This window comes from Sus scrofa, chromosome X, assembly GCF_000003025.6.
Source record: "Sus scrofa isolate TJ Tabasco breed Duroc chromosome X, Sscrofa11.1, whole genome shotgun sequence".
Taxonomy (NCBI): domain Eukaryota; kingdom Metazoa; phylum Chordata; class Mammalia; order Artiodactyla; family Suidae; genus Sus; species Sus scrofa.
This window is the reverse complement of record NC_010461.5, coordinates 43126973-43147386: the sequence shown is the minus strand read 5'-3', so window position 1 is coordinate 43147386 and position 20414 is coordinate 43126973. Positions and strand designations below refer to the sequence as shown.

Sequence of the window (20414 nt, the reverse complement as noted above, 5' to 3'; positions counted from 1 at the left end):
TCTGTCAAATATGTGGACTGAAGGGGTGAGCTCTCAGTTGCTTTCCTGAACCTGTTGCCTCTAGAATGGCATGAACACACATGGGAGTTAAGGGTACAGAGTGTTCGTTGTCTTCATTTGTATTACTAAGGGTTTTTTTTTTTTTTTTTCTATTTTAGGGTCGCACCCGTGGCATATGGGAGTTTCCAGGCCAGGGGTCCACTCAGAGCTACAGCTGCTGGCCTACACCACAGCCACAGCAACGAGGGATCTGAGCTGCATCTGCGACCTACACCACAGCTCATGGCAACACCAGATCCTTAACCCACTGAGCAGGACCAGGGATCGAACCCGCGATCCTCACAGATCCTAGTGGGGTTCATTAATCACTGAGCCACGAAGGGAACTCCCTTACTGAGGGCTCCTGTTCAGAGCTGGCTAGGCATCTGAGCCCAGACGGGCCAAGAAGTTGCCCCACATCTTAAAGCAAGTAAAACCAAAGTGGATGACATTATCATAGGCTGTTTCCATGATGCCACATGCCTATCTCTTTTTTCTTGTAAAAATGCATTATCTGGTCTCAGCTAAAGATGTGGGTCCCCAAGGCAAGGCAGATAGGGAAGCAATGCATGGGTTCAGTTTACACATTTATTATAGAAATCCCCTTCCAGTGTGGGTAGTGTCTTGGGCCCAGATCCATTGGTACAAAAAGAAAAGTTTAACACCAGGTAAAGGGGGTAGGGGAGCCCCCAGCTCCGGAAAGTCACAGACAGGTATCATAGAAAACACAGCTTGTGTGGATTTGTTTAAAAAGTGGTGGATGGAAGGAAAGCCAAGGAAGACGTGACGTAGCTGTGGCCAGACGTCACCTGAGGACTTCACTGGCATCTACCAGATGCCAGGTTCCACCACCGCAGCATCCCAGGACACAACACGCCCAGTGGCTCTGCCCTTTGGACCCTCCCGCAGAGCCTCCTGACTGGGGAAGAGTTGGGGCAGAGGCTGCCACCAAAGGCTGGGCCATTTCACCCTGTGGGCAGAGGCAGCGGGCACAGACAGGCAGACAGGAACCCTGGGGGTGGGGAGGGGAAATGAACCCAAGTCCTCCACCCAGACTTTAGTCCTTCCAGACGTGGGCAGAGAGCCCACGTCCCCAAGGAAAACGGCCCTGGTGGGGGTGGGGGGGGAGCGGGCAGGGAGTTCTGTTCACACTGGAGTCTCCTGGCTGCCCCAAGCTGGGCCCTGAGACCCTCTATGGTCTGTTTTGGGGAAGGGGGGTTCCTGAACGGGACACAGGTTGGGCACAGGGACAGGAAGGGACCCAACCAGGACGAGATCACAGTTTCCCTTTTTATAAAACGGCTAGTGTTGGGGGGAAGACGGTGAATACCTAAATCACGACTGTAAACAGGAATGGAGGAAGGGGCGTGGAGGCCCCATTACATCAGCCGCCCTCTCTTTCCAGCCGGCTCAGGGCCCCCAGTCCCCAGCACAGCGTGAGAGCAGAAGCAGGGTGTCAGACACCTTTGGGGGCCCACGGGGAGCCGGGGGCCTTGGGAGATCAGGTTGGTGCCCCCCGCCCCAGGACCAAGCGCAGCCACACCCCAGGGCTCAGCGAGATCCGCTGGGTGCTCCCCAGACTGGAGTCATGACCGGGCCGATAAGGGGCATATGGGAAGGGGTCAGACCAGTGTCCCCGGGGTCTGGGGGTCGGAACCGGAGGACGGCTCCCCCTCTAGCGTCAGGTCACTTAAACGAGCGCTCAGCTCCGGGGGGTACAGGAAGTCCGCGTAGTATCTTTAGGAGGGGTAGCAGGAATCCGGAGGACAGGGTGGGAAGACAGAGGACAGAGGAAAAGACGGACAAGACACAGAAAGAGAGAGGAAAAGAGGCTCGTTAAAGAGGTGGAGGCAGGCACAGGACAGCATCTTTAAGGCTCGCAAGCATGGGGCACGGTGAAAAGAGAAGAGAAAGGCGAGGGCACGGGACGTCCCTTCCTCCCAGCACCCTGATGCCAAGGCTCACTTGCAGCTGACATGCACTGGTAGTTCAGACCTTCACATTCCCATATTGCCTGGTGAAGAACTGCTGCTACCAAGGCCCAACACACCCCTCGGCCGAGACCCCGCAGACTAATGCAGGTCGGGCAAGGCCCAGTGAGCCCGGGGCGAGGGCCGCGGCCAGTTCTCCCCAGGGCTGTGTCACTCGCTAGCCGGGACAAGCTGCTCCCTAGCCTGGACCCTCTGGCCACCTGCCTCAAGAGACCCCCTACCCATCAGTAAAAGCACCCCCCGTACCTGCCGGAGACAGGGGGCGCCGTGAAACTCCTCGAGTGCGGGAGCGGCGCCTGGCTGGGGGCCCCATACAGCGCCTGGCCCACCTCATAGCAGCGGGCATGGAGGAAGGACGGGTGCTGCGGGACCATGTGGGGGAGCCCAGGCCGGCGCTGGGGCCCCGAGGCCAGTCCCGAGTTCCGGATGTACCAGTCCCGCAGCCCCTCCAGGGCAAGGTTCTTGTGGCCGCTGCGCTCGCCAGCTGGGGGGATGCGGGCAGGTGGGGGCATCCACATCAGAGGGTTGGGATGCACCTCTGGCCCCTCGGTGGCCTCCAGGGGCAGGCCACAGGGCTTGGCGCGGGGGGCACGGCCGTGGGGGTCCTTGCTGCGGAGGAGGGGGCTGCTGCCGTCAGCTGCGTACACAGGCGGTGGGCCGGGGAGCATGGCGAGGAGCCCATCCCGGCGGGAGAGGGGTCCTGGGACATCGGCTGCAGGCAGCAGCTCCCCCCAGCCTGTCCCGCCGCCGCCACCACGGGGCAGACCCCGGTCCAGGGAATAGTCCAACAGGAAGTCCCCACACACGGGTGGGAGCCGGGGAGCCCCACGGGAGGCGGGGGCGGCCGAGCTGGGCCGGGCAGCCCGAGGAGGGTCTGGGGGACCAGCGGTGCGAGAGGAGAAGGCCGGGGTTGGTTGGGGGCGCTCATACAGCACCTCACTGCTCTTGCAGACCGGGGGACCGGCGGCAGGGGGAACCAGAGGCGCAGGAGGGGAGCCAGCTCCCGCACCAGCTGCCCGGTCCACCAGCAGGGCCTCAGAGCTATTGCTGCGGCGGGTTCGAGCTGCGAAGAGGGAGGCGCGGTCGGAGACAGGGTCTGCCCGGGGGAAGCCCATCTGGGAGTCCTGGCTGCCGGACCACTGGCGAGAATGCAGGCCTTCAGGTCTGGGGGCACAAGGGGTGGTGATGGGAGAAGGGTCAGAAATGACAGGCAGATGGGATGAGTGCCCTCCCTACCCCGCCTCTCTCTTTTTTTTAATTAAAAAAATTTTTTTTTTGCTTTTTAGGGCCGCACCTATGGCATATGGAGGTTCCCAGGCGAGGGGTCCAGTTGGAGCTAAGCTGCCAGCCTACGCCACAGCCACAGCAATGCAGGAGCCGAGCCACATCTGTGACCTACACCACAGCTCACAGCAAGGGCAGATCCTTAACCCACTGAGCGAAGCCAAGGATAGAACCCGTGACCTCATAGTTCCTAGTTGGATTCATTTCCGCTGTGCCACGACAGGAACTCCTACTGGCCCCCCACCCCCGAGCCTTCACTTCCACACCCTCAAAAAGGGCCCCAGATGGATTCAAAAGCGTGTGTATAAAGGTGTCAGGTGGGGGCATTTAAAGGGCGGCAGAGGATCTGCCCGGGACTGGGGGGCAGAGGGGCTGAAAATGTATGGGGGTGCTTGGGACTGTTAGCTTGGAGATGAAAGTGTGTGCAGGGCTGGGGCAGGGGGTGCAGGGTTGAGGACTTTTTCTACACATCTGACCCCTCATTCCCTGCTAAGGGGCTTCTCAGGGCTCCCCGCCTCCTCTAGGATGAGGTCCTAAACCTTAGGCCAGAAATTCAAGACCCTTCCTGAATTATCTGTCCCAACATGTGCATGAAGCACCCCCAAACTATCGTCCCAACAGCCACCATTCATAGCATGCAAGCGCCACAAGGATGAGAACTTGGTTTTGTTCACAGCCTGGATAAAGCAGGCACTTTAAGTATGCATTTGTTCGGAGTTCCCGTCATGGCGCAGTGGAAACAAACCCAAGTAGGAACCATGGGGTTGCGGGTTCAATCCCTGGCCTTGCTCAGTGGGTTAACGATCTGGCATTGCCGTGAGCTGTGGTGTAGGTTGCAGACGCGGCTCGGATCCCGCGTTGCTGTGGCTGTGGCGTAGGCCGGTGGCTGCAGCTCCGATTCGACCCCTAGCCTGGGAACCTCCATATGCCGCGGGAGTGGCCCAAGAAATTGCTAAAAAGACCCAAAAAAAAAAAAAAAAAAAGAAAGAAAATGGCAATAATAGCACCTACCTCACAGGGATGTTGCAATAATTAAATGGGTTTGCTAACAAGTAAAGCACTGATTCCTGGAGTTCCCATCATGGCTCAGTGGTTAACGAATCCGACTAGGAACCATAAGGTTTCGGGTTCGACCCCTGGCCTTGCTCGGTGGGTTAAGGATCTGGTATTGCCGTGAGCTATGCTGTGGGTCACAGATGCGGCTCAGATCCCGCGTGGCTGTGGCTCTGGCATAGGCCGGTGGCTACAGCTCCGATTCGACCCCTAGCCTGGGAACCTCCATATGCCATGGGAGCGGCCCTAGAAAAGGCAGAAAAATACAAAAATAAATAAATAAATAAAACACTGATTCCTAGCAGATGGTAGGTACACAGTATGTGTTAACCAGGACTTATTTACCCTACGGCATCTTCCACGGGCAGATATTATTATGCCCACTGTGCAAATGCGGAGACAAAAGATTCAGAGAAGGGAATGACGTGCCCCAAATGCACAGAAAAGCCCATGCGCAAATGCTGGTGCTTGTGCCCCCAATCCCCACCTGCTTCTCCACCAAGACAGCTCCTAGTCACCTGTCAAAGCCCAGCCTTTCTTTTTCTTTTTTTGTCAATTAAAAAAATTATTTGTGGAGTTCCTGTCGAGGCTCAGTGGTTAACGTATCCAACTAGGAACCATGCATGAGGTTGCAGGTTTGATCCCCAGCCTTGCTCAGTGGGTTAAGGATCTGGTGTTGCCGTGAGCTGTGGTGTAGGTTGCAGATGCGGCTCGGATCCGGCGTGGCCGTGGCTCTGGTGTAGGCCAGCGGCTACAGCTCTGATTTGACCCCTAGCCTGGGAACCTCCATATGCCGCAGGTGCGGCCCTAGAAAAGGCAAAAAGACAAAAATAAATAAATAAATAAATAATTTATAATGTGATATTATGGTCTAAGAAATTTTACCTGTACTTCTTTATCATGCAATAGGGTGTATTATGTACAAAAGTTCTGAAACGAAAATAAAATTCTTGCTTTTTCATACACCCCACCTTTTTCATACATCAGAAAGAAAACTGACAGATTCAAAGCCCAGGGTTTCATGTCCCATGCCCTTGCATAAAGCTCCCCCCAGCACCCCCAGTTAGAACTACCAGTTAGTTCCCTCCTCTGATCCTCAAACTCGCCGGCAGAGCCCACTTACTTGCAAAGCTGGGGGCCTGCGCCCCGGGTGAGGACAGGGGTGGCAGGCACACTTCGCCCCTCAAAACTGGAGGCACTCCTGGGCAGCGAGCGTGTAGGGCTAGACAGAGACGAGCGGCCCCAGGTCGGGGTCCAGGTTAGAGGCCGTGCCCTCACCAGCAGGCCGTCCTGCCAGCCCAGGCTCAGACCCCACTCCTGGCTCACCTGGTGGGGCTGGCCACCGAGTTGCGCCGGCTCTTCAGATCCCCATAAAGATCCGACGGCGGTGGTTTCCACGGGGTTCGCCGCTCAGGGCTGCCCCCAGATACTGCCCGCAGCTGGTCCCAGGCCTTGGGTGGCGACGGGCGCTCAGCCAGAGGGAAGCAGCCGCGGGGCTCCTCTGAGTGGAAGGGAGAACTCAATCGGAGGGTGCCCGGGGGTTTGGGCAAAGCGAAGGGCAGGGGCTGGGGAGGGGAGGACGGGCTGAGGAGGAGCTAAGGGATGAGGCGGAAACTGGAGCTGGTGGGGAAAGCGAGGTAAAGCGAAGAAGATGGGGGCGCTCCGGGAAGGGGAGGATGGGGCATGGCTAAGGCGGAGCCAGAGGGAGGGCAGGGGCTAAGCATCAATGGAGGGGTGGATTTGGGGGAGAGGGGTCCTTACCATTATCGTGGCTGGCCCCAGACTCTGAGAGGGAGCTGCTCTCCGAGTGCAGAACTACGTCCTCTGCAGGTGAGAAGGGGAGGCCCGGGCCTGTCAATGCAAGACCTGGGCGCCCTGCCCTACCCTGCGGGACAGTCTCCTCCCCGCCCTGCACACTTCCCAGAAATCCACTTTCCACTAAATCCAAGACCCCAGAGGCTTGGTCCCTCGCCATCCTGATGCCTGTTCCCGATTGCCGATTGCCCGATTGCCGGAGCCTTGCCAGGGAGTCAGTTTACCACAATTCGTCTCACTGGGAGGGTCCCTGAAGTTCGGCCTTCCTCCCACTTTGCCCTGGCCGCTCACCCACTCCACCCCTACCACGTCCCTGAGCTAAGGCCCACCCTCCCACTTTCACCAGTGGGATGACAGGGCCATGCTCACCTTGGCTGAGCTGGGCAAGGCGCGTGCCCAGGCAGACTCCCTGGGCGGTGATAACTGCCCCACTGGAGAGTGGCAGGGGCTGGGGTGGCTGGAGCCCTGGGAGGCCCAGGCGGGCCCGGACGTCCCCAAGCTGCTCCTCTAGCTCATGCAGCCTCCGCAGAGCATCTGCCTGCACCTGGCGCCGGCGCCGGCGCTGCTCAGTGCTCAGCTCGGGGGCCAAGGCCAGGCGGCGGGCAGCGGCGGCAATCTGCTGCTGCACTGACACCTCGCGCTCCAGGGCCTCAAGCGCCAGCTCCTGCGGGGCCCACCCAAGAGGATGGGATGGGACCAAATGTTGCAAATGGCCAAGCACAGGGACCAGGCAGTGACAGAGCAGCCCCCCCCCACAGCGCCAGCCCCCTGAAACGCTGGGGGCGGGGCCTGCCCTTGCTGGGGGCGGCCCATTCCCCCTGGAGGGGGTGGGCAGGGCCAGTGTTGAGTAGGGCTGGGCCTCTCCTTCATCTTCCTGGAGGTGAGTAGGGGCCAGCATCCTCTCTCAGACCTGGAACCCACCTCCCTCAGGCTCCTTCCCTTCTCACCTTACTTAGCCTCTCCTGGACACAAGCAACCCTGTCTCTGCTTCCTCTGGGCTCCTGTCCCACCTCCCCCCCACTCCCCTCACCCCCCCAACACGTTTTGCTCTGCAGGCCCATCTGCTCACCTCGGCAGGGCACAAGGAGTGCTGTGCTGGGTTGGGGTGCGGCGGCGGGGGGTAGGCTCGGGCTGCAGGAGGCCGCCGGCGGACCAGCTGGGGCCGTTCACCAGGCTCCAATGGGCACTCAGGGGGTAGCTGGCCAGTCAGCTCCTGGGTGGGGGCAGGAGCCAGAGACTACCAAGGGTTAGTTGGGGGGATGTGGCAAAGCAGTGATGACCCCTAAAGCTCCAGAAGTCCTACCAGGCGCCCAGCCCGGCTCAACACCCATGCTGGTTATTTCTCTTTTTCCTCCCAGTTCTCCAGCAGATGGGTGTGTGGCAGAGACACTCAGCAACTCAGTGGCCCAAACCCCTGGGGTGGTGGGCACGGGAGGCAGGGAGACCTGCTTTGGAATCCAGAATGTCTCTGTATAAAGGTGACACCATCTGTATACTGCATATTATATGACACTCCCTTCAGGGCCTGGGCTGCATGCTCTGAATTGCTTTATTATTTCTGGTAAACTGTAGGGACATTCACAGCCAGAGGGGTAAATTAGGAGTTCCCGCTGTGGAGCAACGGGATTGGCGGCATCTTGGGAGCACCAGGACGCAGGTTCGATCCATAGCCCAGCACAGTGGATTAAGGATCCTGCTGTTGCCGTGGCTGCGGCTTAGGCCACGGCAGCTCGGATTTGATCCCTGGCCCAGGAATTCCATATGCCGTCGGGGGTGGCCAAAAAAGGGAGGAAAAAAAAAAAAAAAAGAAGGGTAAACTGAAACTATAAATCACCCCATGTCAGGAGTTCCCGTCGTGGCGCAGCAGAAACGAATCCGACTGGGAACCATGAGGTTGCAGGTTTGATCCCTGGCCTCGCTCAGTGGGTTAAGGATCCCGCATTGCCATGAGCTGTGGTGTAGGTCGCTGGCACAGCTCGGATCTGGCGTTGCTGTGGCTGTGGTGTAGGCTGGCAGCTACAGCTCCAATTCAACCCCTAGCCTGGGAACCTCCATATGCCGCAGGTGTGGCCCTAAAAAAGAAAAAAAAAAATCACCCCCTGTCAGTTCAGGTCAGGTTTTAGTGCCATGTTTTGGAAATAACTTAGGGGTTTTTTTTGTTTTTGTTTTTAGGTGTTTTTGATTTCAAGTTGTTGACAGGGGATTGGTGGTAAACTATTACCACAGTTTATTATTTTTTTTTTTTGTCTTTTGTCTTTTGTCTCTTGTTGTTGTTGTTGTTGTTGTTGCTATTTCTTGGGCCGCTCCCGCGGCATATGGAGATTCCCAGGCTAGGGGTTGAATCGGAGCTGTAGCCACCGGCCTACACCAGAGCCACAGCAACGCGGGATCCGAGCCGCGTCTGCAACCTACACCACAGCTCACGGCAATGCCGGATCGTTAACCCACTGAGCAAGGGCAGGGACCGAACCCGCAACCTCATGGTTCCTAGTCGGATTCGTTAACCACTGCACCACGACGGGAACTCCACCACAGTTTATTGATTCTAAGACACCTAGGCTGAGTTTTGGGGAACCTGCAGCTCAGCCAAGCGGCTTGCCACCTCTGTCTGCCTACCTGGCCCCGACTCCTTACCCCCTCTCCCCACACCCATAGGGTCAGGCTCTCACCGCCTCCTGGAGACACACTTTCCGTAGCTCCTGAAGTTTCAGGCTCAGGGCCTCCTGCAGGGCCCGCTGCCGGTCAAGCAGCCCCCGCAGACGCTCTGACTTCACTTGGGGCGCGGCCTCTCCAAACAGGGCAGCTGGATACAGAGGGCGCAAAGGTCGGGGTGGGGGGGCAACCAGAGCATCCTGGAGCAGCTGTGGGGCCAGGGACCAACCCTCCCCCAGCGGGCAAGTGGGGACTCAGAGCAGGGGAGGAGGCAGCAGGAGGGGGCACGGACACCGACCTGAGGCATTGAAGGTGGGAGAGCTGATCAGCTGACCTTTGACTTCCATCCTGGTGCCGTCAAGAGGCCGTGGCTGATGGCTGGACAAGGCCTGGCAGTGATGCACAGGAGCCATGAAGGAAGCACATATTGCGTGTGTCCCCAGCCTCCACCCTGACCCAGGGCCTGGCACCCCAGCTGGGAAGAAGGGGTACCCCGAACCCACCCGCCTGCCTGGCCCAGCCTGCCCTCGCAGAATCTGGGTCAATGTCAAGGCCCTGGTACCTTGGTTCCCTTCCCATTGAGTGGGAGAACAGCAAGTGGGGAGCTGGGCGGACTTACAACGCCTCTTCAGAGGCCCATGGGCTGCAGTCAGGAGTCCTGCCTGGGAAGGGAGAATTAATGGTACAGAGTCAAACAACTGTAACAACAGGGGGCCTTTACTGAGCACCTGGGTGCCTGGAACAGTTACCTTCTACGCCACACTGACTCTTCTATGACCTCCCCGGGATGGCAGCTCCGGGACGACTGTCACCCCTATTTTAGAGATGAAGAGAGTAAGACACAGAGAGATGAAATGACCTGTGCACGCCTGAGGATGGACCCCGCCAGTTCAGCACCGTTCCTCATGAGAGGGGCCGAACCCCGCCAGTTTCTCATCAGCTCCCAGCCCATCAGGCCCTCCAGGCCTCTGTGCGGGCTGCGCTGCCGTCCAGAGGGCTCTTTGCGTCTCTCGCCACACCAGCCCCTGGCGCTCTCTTACATTCTGGGGCTTCGATGTCACTTCCAGAGGTGGGCTCCCACATTATGTCCCCTCACAGCTGCTGTCCAACAAGACTGTGCCTCCCTCGTACTTTTATGAGGACAGAAAACCCCTCTGTCCTTTTCTTTTCCCCCCTTTGGCCACGCCCCTGGCATGCAGCAGTTCCCAGGCCAGGGATGGAACCTGTGCCACAGCAGCGACCTGAGCCTCTGCAGTGATAACGCCGGATCCTTAACCTGCTGCGCCGCAAGGGAACTCTGCCTGCCCTTTTTTCATCAGTACCTCTGGCACTCAGAACACTTCTGTGCATACAGCAAGTGCTCAGTGAATGTCTGCTGAGTGAATAAAAGACTGGCTGTGGTCTGTGGGTCTCCACTTGTCCTAACTCCATCCTGTGGCCCTGGTGTGGCAGGGAGAGCGTTCACTTGGCCGTAGGACACCTCCAGCCCCACCCCGCACCCCAGCCAGTCCTGTTCCCAGCATAAGGAAGTCACCCTGCCGGGGCTGGGAGCGGCAAAGTCCACAGTGGCAGATAACAAGCCTCCTGCCTCCTTTTCTGCCCCAAGACGCCAGGACTGACCATGGAGCCTGCCTTGGCTGGCCGCCAGCCCTGCCCTCATCCCTTCCTCTGGAGTTTGCTCCCTCCCTCCTCCCAGAGCCTGCTCAGTCCCCAGCTGGGGAGCCAGGTGACATCACCTCCCACCACCTGGCCTGACCTCGGTGGCAGGAGATTGGGAGGAGATTGGGAGGACCTTGTGAGGCCACAGAGGTCCCATCCCCACCTACCTCGAAATCCCCAGCTTGTCAGGACATGGTGGCCAGGTGGGGAGAAGACCTAGGCAGCCACGAAGGCATGAGTTCAAGCCCCTCCCCCACATAAACACTGGGGGACGGGGCCCAGCTGCTAATAGGGTGCCAGCAGTCCTCCCACCCACCCCATGGGGGTCTGTGCCCCTCCTACAAAGGAGGGGTTCCCTCTTCTCAACATCAGGGGCAGAGTCTCTCCCTCAAGCCTTTTTGCGCGTCAACGTCCACGCAGTAGCGTGTGCTCTGCAGAAGCGCTCACATGCCCCCCGCTCCAAGGTCTGACATCACCTGCCGTGGCAGGGTTTCCATCAGGTCCCAGCTTAGCCTCCTCGGCCCCCGGATTCCTGGGGTTCTTTCTTCCCCAGCCCCTATTTGAGTTTGAGGAACTCTCCCAAGGCTCTCCTATACCTTCCTTCACCCCATCAGGAACCTCGACTCCTCCCCAATGGGCCCATTCACCAGGACCCCACTGGTCCCCCGCCACACTGGGCTGCCTCGAGCCTTCATTCCCTGGGAGCTGGCGGAATCCTGGAAGTCCACACGGGGTCCAGACAGGAACCCCGACTCCACCCTGTCAGCCTGACCTTGGGGACATAGCTAGAGCCTGAGTCATGGGGTCATGGGGCAAGCTAGACACAGGGTCAACGCCCCACACCCCCACACCCGCTCCCAAGCCTCTCCCTCCACTCACCTGCCCTCTGCACATTTGCCTAGAGGCCTGGGGCTGCCCGGGCCCCACCCAAAGATGGTGTGAAGGGGGATCCCAGCAGTCCCCTCCCCAATACACCCCCACACCGGCCCCTGGGTCTCCCCACTGGTGACCCCGTGTCCCCGACCTAGGATGGGCTGTGGCAGGACAGCTGCAGAGGGCACCCCCCCACACACCCAGAGGCGGGCCCAGCAGGTTTTTCAGGTCTGCCCTTCTGACACCACTGCCGAAAAGAAATTCCTGGCTGTAATGACTGTTTACAACCAAGACACCTCACTTGGGTGGCACCCCGACACCTCAGTGGGACCCCCATTTCCACATCCGGCCACCTTCGGAGCAAATACAAACTCCCAATGTCTGGGACTGTTCCCCACATTGCCCTAGAGGCCCCTTCCTTGCCCCTGTTCTAGTGGAACAGACGGGGGCAGGGCGGGGCAGGGGGGCGGCAGGTGCCAGGAAGTGGGAAGTAGTTTCCCAAGAGCCCAGTCTGGCCTTTCCTAGGGGGCTGGGCCGTGGGTTGAAGGAGGGCAGAGGTTACCCCTGCAGGGGAGGAAGGGGGAGAGGAAGTGGGGGGGGGTAGAAGAAGGGGGACACTGGCTCCCATCCTCCCCCATCCCTTTTCCTCGTCCACTTCTGGCCGCAAGGAATTGGCTTCGTGCCGGGAAAGGAGATTGGGCATCCTGGGCTTCGCCCCTCTACTCGGCCCTCCTTCCTCCCTCCTTCCTCGCTGTGCCTCTGGCCCAGACCTGGCTCCCTCCCGCAGTACCCCTCCCCCTGTCCTTCTCCCCCAACTCCTCGCCCCTGGGCCCACCGTTCCCAGGTGCTCACCAAACCAGACTGGTGCTGTGGAGTGGCCTCAGGTACCTTCAAACACCCCAGTTGTCTCGACCAGGCCCTGCTCCAGCTGGTAGTGGCAGTAAGCTAGGGAGCGCCAGTGGCCCAGTGGCGGATGCCTAGGCCGCCTCCCACTAGGCAATGGCCCAGCCTACCTGGCCAGGGACGGACCAGCCCATACCTTTTAACCCTTGCCTGCCTGATACCAGGGCTCGGGCCACCCTGAGGGGCTGTCTTGGGGCAGGTTCCCTCAGCGTGTCCAGCATGGCCAAGAAGAGAGCCTGGACCTTCCCCCCCGCCCCACCTAGCAGAAGGCTGAGGAAGGAGGGCTAAAACGGTCGTGGAAACGGCGGCTGCCTCTGGCGCTGCCCAAGCACCCAGATCAAACCCTCCCCACCCAAGGGTACCACCTGGGAGCTGAGGGATGGGGGTCGGGGGAGTCACTCGGCACAGGGGAGGCCTTGGGCATGCATGGGTGTGTGTCTCTGGGCAGCATTCATCGCAGCCCTGAGCCCCTACCCTTTCCTCCCAGGGCAAGGCAGGAAGGAGGCTAACCGCTGCCCAAGTTGGGACAGATGAGGTCAACTTTGCCAAGGAGAGACTGTGACTCAAGACCCTACCACCTTCGGCAGCTCCAGAAGAAAGCATCCCAGCAAACAGAAGAAACACCCTGGTGGTTTAACCCCTCCTGACCCCTACCAACCTGGCAGGACGGCACAGACCCGGCTCCTCATAGCCAGCTTGTAGAGGTGAAAGCTGGGGCTCGCAGAGGTGCCGAGGAGGCCCAATTCTGATCACAGAGGCATGAGAGCAGGCAGAATCAGAACTCGGGGGGTGGGGGTTAGGCGGGAGGCTGGGTCCTGGGCTGCAGGCTGACAGAGGCAACTCCTGCAAGGGAGGAGGAGTGGGACACGGGGTTCATGCTTCACATCCAGGCGGCGGAGGGGGGGGGGGCCTCTCCCAGCCTTCCCCCACCTCCCGGCGCACGGGGGGGGGGCAGGTATTTCTGCCCAGGGGTCAAGGCAACAGCGGCCGCTGAGTCTCTCCAATGTACCGCTCCCCCCACAGCACATGGGCTTTGGGCCTGCCCCCAGTGCACACCACACACATCCTGAGCTCCATCTGGGACCATCTGCTCTGTGACCTCAGAGCCCAAGCCCAACCCAGGGCCTGAAAGCAGCCCACGCCGCCCTCCCCGCCGAGATGTGAAAGAGCAGAGTGAGGAAAGCTCCCTCCCCTCTTGGCAGGTGGGCCAAGCCCGGGAACTAGCTCTGAATCAGCAACGCCCCAGTGTACTGTGCTCTAGAAGGCCTCCCGCCACTGGCCCACCTTTCTTCCTAGGTGTGAGATTTCCGGCCTGGGACACAAAGGCCCTTTTCATCTCCCGGCTTCTCCCTCCCTTCACTGCCTGGGGCTGGTGGAGGCGGCAGCCCCAAGGTGGGCAGCTGGGGGCGTGTCCTCTCAGCCCCAGCCTGCTGCCACCTCTTCAGAGACAGCAAGGAGGCTGGGAAGCAAGCGGGATACTTCTAAAATCAGAGCCCAGAGGGACAAGGGTATCCGGCCCTGGCAACGCACACCAAGTTGCAAGGCTTCGGTTTCCTCATCTGTAAACTGGGTAAATGGTGCTAATGAAAGCAACGGATGCCGAAGTGACTTTGGAAGACATTTCAAACGGCAAGGGAACTCATGCCACGTCATTAACGACTGTTAACAATGACAATAATAAACTCCGGCTGAGCTGGGCTGGTGACCAGGTAAGAAGGGAAGAGCAGGTAATTGGGCCTCTCAGGCTAGGCAGACAGGCAGGGCCAGAGTCACCCACACATGCCACTGCCCTGGCCCGCAACTTTGCACAGCCCGGAAGACAACCACCTCTAAGCCTCAGCCCAGCAGGGACCTGAGCCTCCTGTGGCATCATGCAGGGCTAGCAACTGGGGGGGTCTGGGATGGAAGCCAGCTCTGCGACTCACGGGCTGTGTGACTGCTTGGACAGGTCACTCAGCCTCTCTGTGCTTCAATGTCCTCGGCTATAAAATGGAGGTGGAGTTCCCTGGGGGTTCAGTGGATTAAGGACCTCGCAGTGTCACTGCTGTGGCTCTGGTTACTGCTGTGGTGCAGGTTTGAGCCCTGGCCCAGGGAACTTCTGAAGGCTGTGGGTGTGGCCAAATGTGTGGGTGGGTGTGGGTGTGGGTGTGTGTGTGTGTGTATACACACATACGCATACATACAAAATGGGGGTGATGACAGCAGCACATACCTCACAGGGGGACTGTGAGCATGACATGACCTAAGACATTTAAAGCTTGCTTAGGACAGTGCCTGGCCCATGGTTAAGTGCTCAATATGTATTGGCTGTCATACATTATCACAAGTATTCCTCCCAGTCCAAACTCAGGAATCAAATACACACACAAACACGTTTTCAAGACAGAGTTGGTATACCACAGCCTCAAAACCCTTCCTACTTGGGCATGTCCATCGTGGCTCAGTGGAAATGAATCTAACTAGTATCCATGAGGACAAGGGTTTGATCCCTGGCCTCGTTCAGTAGGTTAAGGATCTGGCGCTGCCGGGAGCTGTGGTGCAGGTCGCAGATGCAGCTCACATCCCGCGTGGCTGTGGCTGTGCCTCAGGCAGGCAGCCACAACTCCGATTTGACCCCTAGCCTGGGAACCTCCACTTGCCACGGGTTGGCCCTAAAAAGACAAAAACAAACAATCAAAAAATCCTTCCTATTTGCTGTCCAGATAAAGAACTCTCCCTAAACCAGACATATTTGAAACAGAGCTATTTTCCTTCACTATCTAACCTCTCCCCACTCAGCATCAAAAATGCAGGAGCCACACATATTCAGAAAAATTGTCCAAACTCTCACTACCCAAAAACAGGAACTGAATGGATTTGGATACTTTTTTTTTTTTTATGGCCGCATCCGTGGCACATGGAAGTTCCCCAGCAAGGGACTGAATCCGAGCTGCAGCTGTGGTAATGCCAGATCCTTTAACCTACTGCTCCAGGCTGGGGATCAAACCAGCAGCCTCCACTGCGACCGGAGCCACTGCAATTGGGTTCTTAACCCACTGAGCCACAGCGGGAACTCCTAGATACATTTTTGAGATAGGACTGGCATCCCTCACTCTCTGAGCTTCTCGTCAGGCAAAACACACGAGCCAAATATACCTAAGGAAGTACCCTTGCTATTTCAACTATTGCCACTGGAGCACAGGCAAATGAATAGATTTGAATACATTTTTAAGTTAGAGCCATTATCCCTCATTATCTGAACTCCGTAAGATGCAAAACCAAAATACCTTAGATAACTTAGTATCTCCCACTGCCTGAACCAGTGGAAGGCTCTCCCTCTCAGAACTTGGGTAGCAAATAGACTGGGACAGTGAGGGAGGTTTGCATGGTTATTAATAGGTTGGGATTAATGTTTCGGATAAATGAGACAGCTCTGATCTCTCATTATTCAAACTCTCACTCTTCTCTATGAGAAATACGGGAACAAAATGTAATTGAAAGATATATTACCTCCTCACTATTCAGCGTCTCCCTGTCTGTCCTCAAAGTCAAGGAGATTCAGACAGTGAAAGAACTGTGGATTTTTCTTGTTTGTTATTACTTTCTCTCTCTCTCTTTTTTTTTTGCTTTTTTGTTTTTTAGGGCCACACCCATGGCATACGGAGGTTCCCAGGCTAGGGGTCACATGGGAGCTGTAGCCGCTGGACTATGCCACGGACACAGCAACGTCAGATCCAAGCCATGTCTACGACCTCCACCACAGCTCATGGCAACACCGGATCCTTAACTCACTGAGCAAGATCAGGGATCGAACTTGTGTCCTCATGGATCCTAGTCAGATTCATTTCTGCTGAGCCATGACGGGAACTCCTCTTGTTTGTTATTACTGTCACTATTGGATGGGCCTGATTCTACCCGTGACCGCCTCCCCTCCGCCACCCCAGACCTGCTTGGAGGGGACTGAGCATCAAGATTTGTATTGCTTACTTCTGAGAGAAGGATGATAAGCTCCTACCCCCATCCTACCCCTACCCAGCTGAAGCCTCTGGCCCAGAATGGACTTTTTTCAGGCCAGGAAAGCAGAGCTCATTGCCCCTAAGATCAAGACCAGGAGATGGGGGAAATATGACCCGGGAAGACTCACACATAACCCCCCCCCAAGTCCTCCACCCCTTCATGGGGCAGCCCCCGACCTAGCAAGGAAGGCTGGAAATACGACCTGAACCTCATAGACTCCCAGAGAGTCAGTGAATAATTTAGGGCGTTCTCTCACACTTGGGGAGGGTGGGGGGCTTGGGAACAGCTCCAGGCACTCCTGAGGCGGGAGAAATGCAGGCTCTGCATGAGATCACTGAGTGGGGGGTGGGGGAATCACATGTGAAAACTCCCTCAGCTGCACAGGGCCCACAAGTCGGACTGCTCTTGCTCATGCTGAGAAGCATTTGGGATGAATTTCAGAGATAATGGCAACAGTAGAACCGTCAAGTTCAAGGGCAGGGTATAATGGGACCCCCATCCTTCTGGGCTTAGAGGAGATGGAAAGTAGGTATTACGAGGGAGGGAGATCTAAACAGTGTGGATGGGACATGAATAAGAGGTAGAACAGGGGCCTGGGGTTTGGACAGGATGAAGGGACAAGACAGGAAGGAGGATAGGTGACAAAATAGAATCAGAGTCATTGCAGGGTGGAGGACAAGAGGCAAGACAGAGCACGAGCCAGGACACTGGCCAGGGGAAGGGATGGAGTGAAGTCAGGATAAGAACCAAGGAACAAGTAGGGGACAGTAGGAGACAAGTCAGAACACATGACAGGGGACAGGCCAAGACAGCAGTCAAAGAAGAGGACAAAGAAAAGGGCAGGTTCAGGAGAGAGATAAGGAACAGGAAAAGATCGGGTCAGAATAAGGATAGGCATTCCCGTTGTGGCACAGGGGAAACGAATCCGACTAGGAACCATGAGGTTGCGGGTTCGATCCCTGGCCTCTCTCAGTGGGTTAAGGATCCGGTGTAGCCGTGAGCTGTGGTGTAGGTCGCAGACGCGTCTGGGATCTGGTGTTGCTGGGGCTGTGGTGTAGGCTGGCAGCTGTAGCTCTGATTCGACCCCTGGCCTGGGAACCTCCATATGCTGTGGGTGCGGCTCTAAAAAGCAAAAAAAAAAAAAAAAAAAAAAGGAATAAGGGCAGCGATGGGCCAAGAGAAGACAAGGGAAAACAGCATAGGTTTGGGGGAAGGGGCACAGCAGGAGACAAGAGGGACGGTCTAAAGGTGGTGAGCCAGGTTGAAGTTCAGGAGTCAGGAGGGAAACCAGGAGGATGGTACAGGGTGGGGAGAAAGTACAGACGTCAGAGACCAGCAGGCATCAGGACAGACCTGGAACAGACTGAAGTTAGGGGGACAGGAAATGATTGGAAGGGGTTCAGGGACTGGACAAGAGTTTAGGGAACAGGTAGGTCAAGCATCAGGACAGAAACTGGGGTGATCCTGACAAGGCAAAATAAGCTTTAGAGATGTGACACGGTCAGGCAAGGATGTGGGGTCAGGTCAAGGATCCTGAGAATAGAACTGGATGGGGTTTGGGATCAAGGCTGGATTTAGGGGGACAAACAGGAATTGAGGCTCACACCAGGCCAGAATATGGTTCGACCGCAGACAGAGGTCCTGCGGCCAGTCTTGGCCAGGGTTCGAGGTTTAAAAAAAAAAAGATGTAGCCAGGTAAGCCACAGGTCGAGAGGCGGACCACGGGGGTCAGAGGTCGGGAGTGCGCGCGCAGGTACGTCCCCAGTCGGTGTTTCCGGGCCTTCACCCCGCCCAGACTCCTCCCTTCCAACCCCAGGCGGGCGTTACTCACCAAGGGTCTTAGCCCCGCGGCGCAGGCGGGGTCGGTGAAGGCCGGGAGGGGTGGTGGGAGCGCCCGTCCCTCGCTGACCCCCAGCTCGTCCCCAGGCTCGTGCCTACTCCCCTTCCGCGCCCTGTCTGTGGGCCGCGTTCAGCCGCGCGACTGTTAGCCCTGTTAGCCGTGGGGGCCAGACGGGGGGCGCGGGAAGGGTGGGAGAGGAGCACCCGCTCGGCTACGGGCGGTGGACCCCGGCCCCCCGCCTTCAATTCGGGTCAGTCAGCTCCGGGCAGCACCGCCACCTCCGCCGCCCAGCGCGAGCCTGAAGGGGCGGGGGTGGGGGGGAGACGGGGGCGGGGCGCGAGACCACAGCAGCGGCGGAGACCAAGTGCGCAGGCGCCAGTTCGGGTCTTCGATTTTTCCCTGCCCTGGGAGCGCCAGGAGCGAACCAGCTCCGAGCGCGTGCGCACAGGCTTTCTCGAGGGCTGTGGAGCAGTCCCCCTCCCGAAGCCACGCCCCCCCGGTGATCAGATTAGCGCCCCTCACCCCGAGACACCCTGCAGGGAACACCCAAGCAGGATCTCAAACTGCCTTCTGTCGGCCGCCGCCACACCTCTAAATTCCCCCGACTACTCTCCGTGTCCCAAATGCACCCCAGACCACATTCCATCATCTCCCAAATTGTATCCCCAAACTATTGTCCATTGATCCCAAGCAGGAGCCCCTCAATCGGCCTTCTTGGACGCTCGAGCTGACACGAATAAGCCATCTTCCGCTACCCCCAAGTTGTTCCCCCAAGCCATCTACAATCAGCCCTGAAACCAGTAACCTCTAAAGAATACTTCCAGGAGTTCCTGCTGTGGCCCAACAGATCAGCAATATCTGCAGCGCCTGGACTCAGATTCAGTCCCTACCCGCCCCCCACAGTAAATTAAAGGATCCAGCATTGCCTCTGCGTGGTGTACATGTATTTGGCTGTGGCCTAGGTCAGCACCTTCGGCTGGGCTCTGATCTCTGGCCTGGGAACTCCATATGCCCAGGGGATGGCCAAGATATTTTATATATATACATATATATATATATGTATATATATATATATATATATATACATATACATATTTTTAGGGCCGCACCTGCGGCTAGGGGTCTAATTGGAGCTGTAGCCACTGGCCTTTGCCACAGCCACAGCAACACCAGATCCGAGCTGCGTCTGCGACCTACACCAGAGCTCACAGCAACACTGGATCCTTAACCCACTGAGAGAGGCCAGGGATTGAACCCGCAACCTCACGGTTCCTAGTCGGATTCATTTCCACTGTGCCATGATGGGAACTCCAAAAAATATTTTTTTAAATCATAAAAAAATAAAGAGAATTCCAAATCACCCTGGATCTACCCCCAATATGCACCCCAAATGCCCTCCATTGTCCCTAAACCACTTTCCATGCACCTTCCAATCCATACTCTATTGGTCCCCAATGGCACTAAAGATCACCCAACAGCACCCAGATTTTCTCGACTACCTTTGGCATGGCCCCTTCCCGCACCTCAAATCAATTCCAGCAGTCATCTGCTCTATCTCCAAACCATGTTCCATGAATCTTCTCCCACCAAACTTTCCACTGACCAATCCCACAGCCTGCAAAAGTACCTTCCAACAGCCCCTATCACAATCCCATATACTCCCAAAACTCAGGGTGAGATCCCCCGAAAGCATTTCAAACTACCCTCCAACACCTTCTCCATCTCTAAACTACCTTCCACTGATCCAAACTCCAACCCCAAAGCACTCTCCAACAGTCCTCAACAGCACCTCCAAATAACCACTAACTTTCTTTCTGTAGTTACCCTACTGAGCCGCCAGATCATACTCCACTGGCCCCAAATGTGTCCCTCAACCCCTCCAATGACTCTTACCTACACTCCAAATCATTCTTCGGTGACTCTATTTTTTTTTTACTCCAATTTTTTTTTCTTTTTAGGGCTACACCTGCGGTATATGGTGGTTCCCAGGCTGAGGGTCGAATTGGATCTGCAGCTGCCAGCCTGCACTACAGCCACAGCAACACAAGATCATTAACCCACTGAGTGAGGCCAGGGATTGAGCCTGCATCCTCATGGATACTAGTCAGGTTCTAAACCAGCTGAGCCACAATGGAACTCCTTCGGTGACTAATATATTACAAAGCATCCTCCAGTGATCTTTTCTTCAAACAACTTCATTGAGGTACAATTTACATACTGTAAAAGTCATTGATATTAATCATGCAATTCAATTATCCAAAGTATATGATAATCACCATCATGCAGTTTGAGAGCATTTTCATCATCCC

General features: G+C 57.0%; 1 protein-coding gene across 13 annotated transcripts; it reads right to left on the bottom strand.

Annotated features, from left to right (window-relative positions):
* On the bottom strand, positions 610-18449 carry CCDC120 (coiled-coil domain containing 120). 13 transcript variants are annotated; one of them, XM_021080015.1, is made up of 13 exons: positions 18097-18449; positions 12928-13112; positions 9584-9648; positions 9397-9496; positions 9133-9223; positions 8852-8985; positions 7252-7395; positions 6552-6846; positions 6129-6191; positions 5694-5868; positions 5491-5589; positions 5253-5297; positions 610-3194 (listed from the first exon to the last, which is right to left on the bottom strand). In XM_021080015.1, the coding sequence occupies exons 5-13, from the start codon at positions 9179-9181 to the stop codon at positions 2255-2257; spliced, it is 1944 nt and encodes a 647-aa protein (XP_020935674.1). In that variant the 5' UTR covers positions 9182-9223; positions 9397-9496; positions 9584-9648; positions 12928-13112; positions 18097-18449; the 3' UTR covers positions 610-2254. The 13 variants fall into 13 exon arrangements, with proteins under 13 accessions (XP_020935674.1, XP_020935677.1, XP_020935675.1 ...); XM_021080018.1 differs by having other exon boundaries at positions 9454-9496; XM_021080016.1 differs by lacking the exon at positions 12928-13112.